This window comes from Schistocerca nitens, chromosome 8, assembly GCF_023898315.1.
Source record: "Schistocerca nitens isolate TAMUIC-IGC-003100 chromosome 8, iqSchNite1.1, whole genome shotgun sequence".
In the NCBI taxonomy this organism is placed as follows: Eukaryota; Metazoa; Arthropoda; class Insecta; order Orthoptera; family Acrididae; genus Schistocerca; species Schistocerca nitens.
Window position 1 is genome coordinate 574543833 of NC_064621.1, and position 8974 is coordinate 574552806.

Genomic DNA, 8974 nt, shown 5'->3' on the forward strand with positions numbered 1-8974 from the left:
GACAGATAGAGGGGAGAAAAAAATAGAGAGGTGGAGGAGGAGGAGGAGGAGGAGGAGATGGACAGCGAGATTTGGGACGTGGAAATGGTACAGAGATGGGGAAGAGCAGATGGACAGAGGGAAAGGGAAAAAGCGAGATGGACAGAGAGAGGGGAAGGAGGAGATGTACTAATAGAATATTGGAATAAATACGTACCGAGGCAACACTGGACACTCAGTTAATTAATATATTATAAACTGAAACATGCCTTAGCACCACTATTTTCAATATATTCTGTAACTAGTACGATGGCTTATACCCTCTTCTTCAGATGCTGATAGAGTAATTCAGTGAATAAAATTTCCCATCAACGGATCTGGATATGTGCTCATGTGGCAAATTACACTTCACTACGTCCATTGCTGATGACAGAACCGTTTTTTGTGAGAAATATACCTCTGTCAGATGGTTCTCGGTGCCCAGTTCAAATTAAATTGGGATTGCGCAGTAGGAGATAATTACGATTCTTTAGAAATCTCCACATCAAAAAATCTCATGATGATAAATCGAGGGGATTCTGCGAGCTACTCCTTAATACTCCAGAGGAGTTCAAGCAGCTCAATGGCAACAGCAACTTCCGCCTCGTCTGTATCTCGTTTAGAAGACGCATTTAGTTGTTCTTTCCGGAGAATGGCCACTTGTTTGAACAGCTTATTTAATAGAACATTCCGCTACCAGAACATATATCTGAACACAGCCACTTATGTACAGTACGTTGCAACCACGACTAAAACTCTGAACATGTCTAGCTCCTTAATTGAAACACAGAAATTTGATCTCAGCTGTAATGTCCGTGGTTTCAGAACATCATCCCCATTACAGAAAAAAGTAATGTCGTATTTCAGAAATTATAACTCGTTGCTATAACTCACTCTCACGTTTACCAGGTTACATATTCGTTTCATTTATTTTGTAAGTTATACAGAAGTGTGTATTACGTTTCTCAAAAATGCAACGTCTCTATGATTCCATAATTTCACCAACTTCCTTAGTGTATTATCAATTGCTGTGGTCTTGATTATAATGAAAGTTATATCAGTAGGAAGTAAAGTGGTTCTGTTGAAGAGAAACCATCCTTTTTTACACTTGGTAACGGTGATAGTGTGCTTAACACTGTATTTAGGAACAAGTTGTAGTGTGTGCATGATCTGAGGTTGGCTGCTAATAAAAAAGAATTGGTTTTCATCTTGCGTACAAGACCATTAACATTCATAATAAACAATATATATTCCGTATCTCCCACACTTTACGATGTCAAGTTTTAGAAATTCCTAGTGTGTGATCTATGAGAGTAATGACAAGTAACTAAAGAAGTGTGTATATTTGGTCGTTTTATGATATGATGACGACTCCTGTTAGCTGTGTTGTACTGTACAACCTGGTTCAGATTTACACCAACTCTGAGGCCACACCACGAATAACTCGTCTCTCTTTCAAGTTTATTTACAATGTCGAGGTGTATATTATGATAAAAAATCCTTAATCGACGATACATTCCTTTGGAGAGTATCCTCTTTCAGAAACGAATGTTAAACACTTACATGCCAAACACCGTCAGCAAAGGTAAGGAGTATGAAATACAATTAAACACAATGATAGTTTATACTGAAGTTGTTTTATTTACGTTCAGAGATCGACAACGGTTAACAACTGACTTTCTGGAATTTGGATCTGTCGATTTCAGGGCGAGCGTCGACCTCAGTCCATATCTGGTTGACCAGATCGTCACTTGGATTCTCGGCAGTGGTGAAGATGAATGTCATCTCATCTGAAAAAGTTGGAAAAATAATAAGCCACTTGCACCTGTTTTTCCATAGAATGTTAAGTATGAGTTAAAGCTACGCAACGGGTAACAGGAACAAAGAAAAAGAAGGAATATGCATACTTCAATAATGTAGCTTACATACAGCATGAGAACCTTAACAGCAGCATTTGAAAACATTGTCAAGATGTATCCGCGTAAATCCAAGCCTGTTGTCCCCATTGGGTTTAAGTTTTTTGCTTTCCACATCGAGTTTAGATTGCCAAAGTTAATTTTATCACCCGTCTCCCTTTAAAATGCCTATTCTTTACACAGATGTTACAGAGTCAAATTTCCACACTTGGTTTTCTGAATTACGTATTAATAGAGACGATGTCCAGATATTCAACACGCACAGCCACAATGTATAGTATTGATGTAAGTATGTCCAGAGGAGCACTGTAATTTATCGCAGTACACTGCTGATTGAAACTTCCATGCAAGTCTTACTATATGAGCCCTGCAACCATTTTCACTATTCGCACCAAACATGAGTATGTGTCTCAAGGCTACGAATATCTTCAAGCTACATTCTTAATCTCGAATAATGATAGTGATAGCAGAGGGAAAATCTATTTCAGAAGGAGGCTTAAAGAAGGTCGTTCTTAGCGCGCATCATTCGCGAATGGAACAGGAACAGGCAGAACTGTCAGTGATACGCAAAGAACCCTCCGTCACGCAGTGAATGGCAGATTAGAGTATGGATATAGCTGTAAGAAAACATTCATGTAATCTTCAATGTCTGGAGTCATAATAAAAGGTAATGCTACTTAGTTCATCGCACAAAATTACGTAATAATTAATACGGGACACCTGCCTACGTGAGGGTAAAATAATAGAATTTTTAATACAGTTTCCTTCACACTGATCATACAGATTCAATGCTTGTAGCGTTTTGTGCTGACACATTGTTACGCTAAAAATATACGTGACAGCGTCAAAAATACTCTTTTCGTATGTAGCCCTCAGCTGTATGCTGAACTTCTGTCAAACTTTTTCTTTATCACCTGCAGCTGTGCAGCATATAATTACAGCAGATACCCCTGGTTACTGGTTGTAAATATGGTCTAACAAATTGACTGACAGACGAATTACACTGTGGAAACGCTGTTTTGTTTCGTAGGCTTTCGTTCCAAAGGTTCTGTAAGTCTGCGAATATTGTTGACTAGGGACAGGTGTGAATTTCAGTTTCCTTATGCAATAATTCGAGTGATGTTGGAAACATTTACCAGCACCACTAACTTTATGACAGAAGATTTCTACAGTCGTGAGGCATAAATGTGCAGCTTACCGCCACTTTCCATGCAGAAGTGTTCGATGAAGATGTCTGCGCTTCCATAGACGAGGTTACGTTCAGCAGTCAACATTTCACCGTCTGGAACATACGTGTCGAACTGGTAGGTAACTCATTTATAAGATTATGGAACAAGTTGCAAAACAGCAAAAAATTTATCGTAGACGAACACAAATAAGAAAAATGTTCTCAGTTTGTCTCATCACTGTAGGGCAATAAATAACGTATCTGATTACTTGGCGATGAAATAAATTACAGGTACTCACACGTGCCGTAGTAGGTACTGTGAAGTCTGTTTCCATCGATAGTGACGTCGGCGGTGACAGCAGCTCTGAAACGACGCGTTCATAACAAGCTTTAGTTTCACTATAAAACAGTATATTTACACATATGTATTACAGTAACGCGAATGCAGGAGAAGGTACGATTTTTTGATTTTAGACAATGAACTAAGACCTTTCTAATAGGTCTCCTACCGCACCTTAAGTAGGCACATTAATTAATCATTTGCACGACAACCGTCGGTGAAAGTCTCGAAACCTATCCTGTTGGGTAAAATTCGTTTTCTACTCCTTTTATTATTCTTCTGTATTCTATATTATTCTTTCCATCAGATTAGTCATTTCTCAAACTGACGGTTACTGATGAAATACACTTGCTAATTAAAGGAAGTAAAAAAGGCAGTTCTACTGTTGTCAGCGTGCGTCTGCACCTTAGTGTTGAGACTGGAGACTTTACGTCATAAATGATGATGACGTTACGTTACAGAACATTCCTCACTTTTGTAATTTCTCGTTTGTCAATATTCGACAGTCGTCAGTATTTCTCAGTTGTCGTAGATGTCATGCTGTTGTCCTTGTTGTTGTTGTGGTCTTCAGTCCTGAGACTGGTTTGACGCAGCTCTCCATGCTACTCTATCCCGGGCAAGCTTCTTCATCTCTAAGTAACTACTACACCCTACAACCTTCTGAATTTGCTTAGTGTATTCATCTCTTGGACTTCCTCTACGATTTTTACCCTCCAAGCTGCCCTCCAATACTAACTTGATGATTCATTGATGCCTCAGAACATGTCCCCCCAATTGATCTATTCTTCCAGTTAAATTGCGCCACAAATTCCTCTTCTCCCCAATTCTGTTCAGTACCTCCTCGTTACTTACGTGATCTACCGATCTAATCTTCAGCATTCTTCTGTAGCACCACATTTCGAAAGCTTCTATTCTCTTCTTGTCTAAACTATTTTTCGTCCATGTTTCACATGCATAAATGGCTACACTCCATACAAATAAATACCTACAGAAAAGACTCCCTGACACGTAAATCTATACTCGATGTTAACAAATTTCTCTTATTCAGAAACGCTTTTCTTGCCGTTAGCAGTCTACATTTTATACCCTCTCTACTTCGACCATCATCACTTATTTTGCTCCCTAAGTAACAAAACTCATCTACTACTTTAAGTATCTCATTTCCTGATATAATTCCCTCAGCATCACCTTATCTAATAAGACTGCATTCGATTATTCTCGTTTTGCATTTGTTAATGTTCATCTTATATTCTCCTTTGAACATAGTGCCCATTCCGTTCAACTTCTCTTCCAGGCCCTTTGCTGTTTCTGACAGAACTACAATGTCATCGGCATACCTCAAAGTTTTTATTTATTCTCCATGGATTTTAATTCCTACTCCAAATTTTTCATGTCGTGTCATATCGTGACAAAACACGAATCATATTCTTTACGAGTAGCGATTATATTTTGTAAGTGATGTTCTGACACACGTTTTCCCACATTTTTCTAAATCATTTTAGATCTTCAACGGCTTGGCCTCAAGGGAACTTGTAGTCGATTATATATTTAATCCTGTATTTATTTCTTCTAAAATAAAAATCCTTCATTTATATCAATTTTCAGCTTGTCACAGTCTGAACCACTGAAAACTTCAAAGATTTACTTTTCATGGTGCTGTTGGGAGTGGTTTTGTCTTGCGTTCTTCCGACCTTTGAAGTTATCGAGATATAGGGAGACCTGCAGTTCAGCTTGATCTCGCAGTCACAGTCAACGTTTCCGAAGGTGAAAGAAGCAGTAAATGATATAAAAAGTCCTAGGACCGACTGCAGACCGAAATTCAGATCTGTATTCAGAATGAATGTGAATTGTCCGATGAAGTGAAAGTTCCTGACAGGTGAAAACGAATTGCCAGGCCGATACACGTACGCCAGAGTTTTTTGCCTGTCGCGGGCATATGCTTTAGAGACTGAGCCATCCAGATAGGTTCACTACGAGCCTTACAACATTGTAGGCGGAAGCAAAGTTTTCATGTAGGTCGTGAATCGTGCCTCGATAAACTCGGTTGAGCATTTGCCCTCGGGTTTGAGTTCCGATCAGGGGCACAGGCTTATTCAGCCCCTGAAGCTGCTTTGGACTTGTAGTCTGATGCTTAACCTTTGAGCTAAATGTAAGGAAGACTCAATCATTATCTGAGTCAATAGAAAGAGATTTCCGTCGCCATAGAAATGGACGTCGTTTACTGATTCAATATGGAGGTACTCACGTCGAGTCCTGGCTGAAGGCACCGCTGAGCGTCATCTGGTTAGCAGCCTCGCCAGGGTCCTGTGTGAGGATGAGGCAGCCCAGGGGGTCCAGGGCTGCTGAAGAGTAGCGGTACTGCTGGTACCACTTCTTGTGGGCCTGCGGACCACACACAACACGTCTGCACTTGTCACACAGTCTCGGTCGATTTTAAGGGACGTAGAACAGCGTTATAAAAAATATTCATGTGTCATTACTAGGAAACTCCGGCGAAAAGCAGAAACAGTTTTACGAGAGGAACGTTGCAGCCTTCGTGAATCTAGGTCTTGACAAAAAGCGACATTCGTTTTAATTTTTACTTCTCCCTCACTATGGGAAGACCTACGATAAGACAGAAAGCATGAATCAGTGGAAATACGGACTAGAATGAAACTGTGAATATGTTGAGTGCCATTAGGTCACTGTTCGAAAAGTATAAAACTAGTATAGACGAAGAGTTTCTGACTGTAAATCAGGGGCTAATACAGGTGTGTGGTCTCTCACCAGTCGACACAGAGAAACTACTAATTTTCAGACTAATCGATTAATGGAATTCTGAAACCTCCAAGGAGATTCACCTGTGAAAGATCAAACGTGTTACCACTATTTTATTTGTAGACGCCCAGGTTCTCCTAGGAGACAGTGAAAGCGCTATAGGAGAATACGTGTTTACATTGAGTAACTTTTTGCAAACTTATAGCCTGTAAACGAAACAAAGGTAATGGCAGTGGAAGTGAAACATTCACAAAGAGCAAAAATAATGAACAATAACAGAACAAGAAAATTCGTTTAAATACCTTGGGGTATAAATATCAGTCTGCAAAACTAATTCAGTTCTGGTTCAAAAAAATACAGAAAAGTAAATGGTTCTGTATGGATGTATCTTGACAGAGTTATGGGGAAAGAGGTAACACTGAAACCACACATGTTGGCCAAGCCTGTTCTTGTGAATGTCAGTGAAAACATCATTCCAAGGAGAAGGTTATTGAATTGAAGCAGTTCAGGTGAGGAATCTCTGACAACTTATTGGACTAAAGTTAACATGAACAGTGAGAAGTGAAGACACAAGACAGCAACTAGATGTGAGGACAACAGCAGGCAATTAGATGCGGTAATGAGATCAGGCATTACAAGAAAAAAAATGGTGAGACCATATCAAAGAAATGGCACGTGGGTGCCTACCAAGGCCAACGTCAAAGTTTAATCAAACTGGAAGAGACGCTATAGGATGGCGAATGACACAGAAGAAAGTGACGAACAGCATTCGAACCAAATGCTGAGCATTGAGACAGTGCCCTGTGAGTGATGTACTTTGTAGGCAGCACAGACCCCACATTAAGGTACACTAGTGTAGGTAAGGGGAACAACGTGCACAGTGTTACTTTGCATCTGACCAGGCGCAGACTGCCTGGTGTCGGGGACTCACCGTAGTGACGCTGAAGGTCTCTGTGGAGGCGTCGGGCAGCGTGCAGGTGTTGGCCAGGACTGCCCCAGCCAGGAGCACAGGTACCAGCAGCAGGGAGGAAGTCATCATCTGCACAAGAAAAAGCCGTCACGTGTCAGAAATGCGTACTGTATTCCTGGAAAGTGAGTCGGTGAGTGAGCCTTAAGTGGTTTAATTCTCCATAACTTCTACCGTTGCTTCTTCAGTTACACAGGAGACTAAGCTAGCACTGGCGACATGGACTTATGGAAGTCAACGATGAAACAAGCACCGGAAACTAGCTGCATAGCTGCAACAGCAAAACTATCAAGTCTTTCCTCTGAAAATCTTAGACCCGCTTCCGTAGCCAAGGTCTACATGGCATGCCTTTGCTTTCCAGTCCTACAATAATTTCTAAATGACAACAAACCATTGCAGTTTCGGCCTATAATGCCATTGTCAAATAATTTTTAATAAATGTTTGAGAACAGTATATATTTTGAAAGCTGAAATAGTCTTGAGGTCATATAGATTGTTACAACTATCACCTGATAATGGCACAGTAGGGCGAAACAGCGATCGTGAATAAATCTTTCAACGGTTCAGGGAAAAAATATTGTCGTTTCTAAATCTTGACTTTGCGATACCATTCGACCCGGAATGAAAGGTTCGAGTCCTGGTTGACGTGCAAGAAGCCCTCCTCGCCAGTTTATGGGTCAGAAGTGGGAAGGGGAGACAATGACTGATCATCAGACTTCGCGGAAGCGTCCTGCGTTAAATTTCAAACCTCTTCACAGTGCCTCATGTGGAATGAACACGGGACGCTATGACGAATCGTTCGTCGCATATGGACGCTAAGCTCGAGCTCCCAATCGGTGATAATCTAAAAGAATAAACTCCATGCCCACACAGGATTGCATCCTCTCCATTTCCTGTCTTTCCGTCATCAAAACAAAGATGACTCAACACGCTACAGGCACTATTCACCGTCAAATGCACTAGGCATATACACTTCAGACGCAGCATTCACTCTTCACTAAGAAATGGCGCCGTTGCAAGCGAGGTTGGAGAGTGTTTTCAATCAGGCACCTGCACATCCCCTTAGGGAGTCTCCCAGCCCATAATGCAACGCGAGTTCACTCTGACTAAAGGGAAATAACCCTATAATGGAGGCGAGTCCAGTTTCCTTTCAAATTCAAGCTCTTGTTTCTGCAGCTTAGCTTCGACCTTCAACTTAAGCAGGACACGGAAATAATCTATTTTTGCCAATTTTTAGTGAGAAAATTTATAGTATTTTGTTGACAGTGAGGTTATTATTTGGGATGTAATGGAGGCAGCTACAAAACGCAAAATGAAATACAAGAAAGGAGCATAGGCGATGTATAAGAATAAAAGTCAGCTACTTACTGCTAACGATTGCTCTTTCGAATGATAAACTGTGAGAGCCTCAACGTCTTTTTATACAAACGCTCCAAACTTTCTCACTACGGCCACACAATACTACCAGCTGAACATACTGAAGAGGATGCGTCAAACGAGGCTCTTACGTAATTAATTTAATATTTATTTATCTGTATGCCTGTTTCGCGCAATAGTCAGATATGGACAGCTGTGACCTTCAATATCTACTATTTACACTTCTCGAACGAGCCATTACCGCCAGTAAGCGACCTTAGGTGTCATTCTTATTGCTACCAATAAGACTTCACATTATTGTTTGATTCTTACCTCGTACCTACAAAATGCCAATATAATATAAAAAAATAAATTTCTCTCTCCAAACCTGGAGTAGTGTTTCAGGTAGGTGGTTGTTTCTTGCTTTTTAATTGTGATTACTTCTCACTGCA

At 40.5% G+C, this 8974-nt stretch overlaps 1 protein-coding gene across 1 annotated transcript; it reads right to left on the reverse strand.

Annotated features, from left to right (window-relative positions):
• Nucleotides 1-1636: 1636 nt before the first annotated feature.
• On the reverse strand, nt 1637-8582 carry LOC126198509 (uncharacterized). Its single transcript, XM_049934893.1, has 6 exons — nt 8535-8582; nt 7131-7238; nt 5688-5824; nt 3402-3466; nt 3133-3216; nt 1637-1808 (listed from the first exon to the last, which is right to left on the reverse strand). Exons 2-6 carry the CDS (start codon nt 7236-7238, stop codon nt 1684-1686), a joined length of 519 nt encoding a protein of 172 aa, XP_049790850.1. The 5' UTR covers nt 8535-8582; the 3' UTR covers nt 1637-1683.
• Nucleotides 8583-8974: the final 392 nt, after the last annotated feature.

Coding starts and splice junctions, on each gene's coding strand:
- LOC126198509 (XM_049934893.1), bottom strand. CDS start 7,238: ATGATGACTTCCTCCCTGCTGCTGGTACCTGTGCTCCTGGCTGGGGCA. Junction 5,825..7,130: donor AGACCTTCAGCGTCACTACG/GTGAGTCCCCGA, acceptor TGTGGTCCGCAG/GCCCACAAGAAGTGGTACCA. Junction 1,809..3,132: donor CTTCTGCATGGAAAGTGGCG/GTAAGCTGCACA, acceptor CAACTTTTTCAG/ATGAGATGACATTCATCTTC.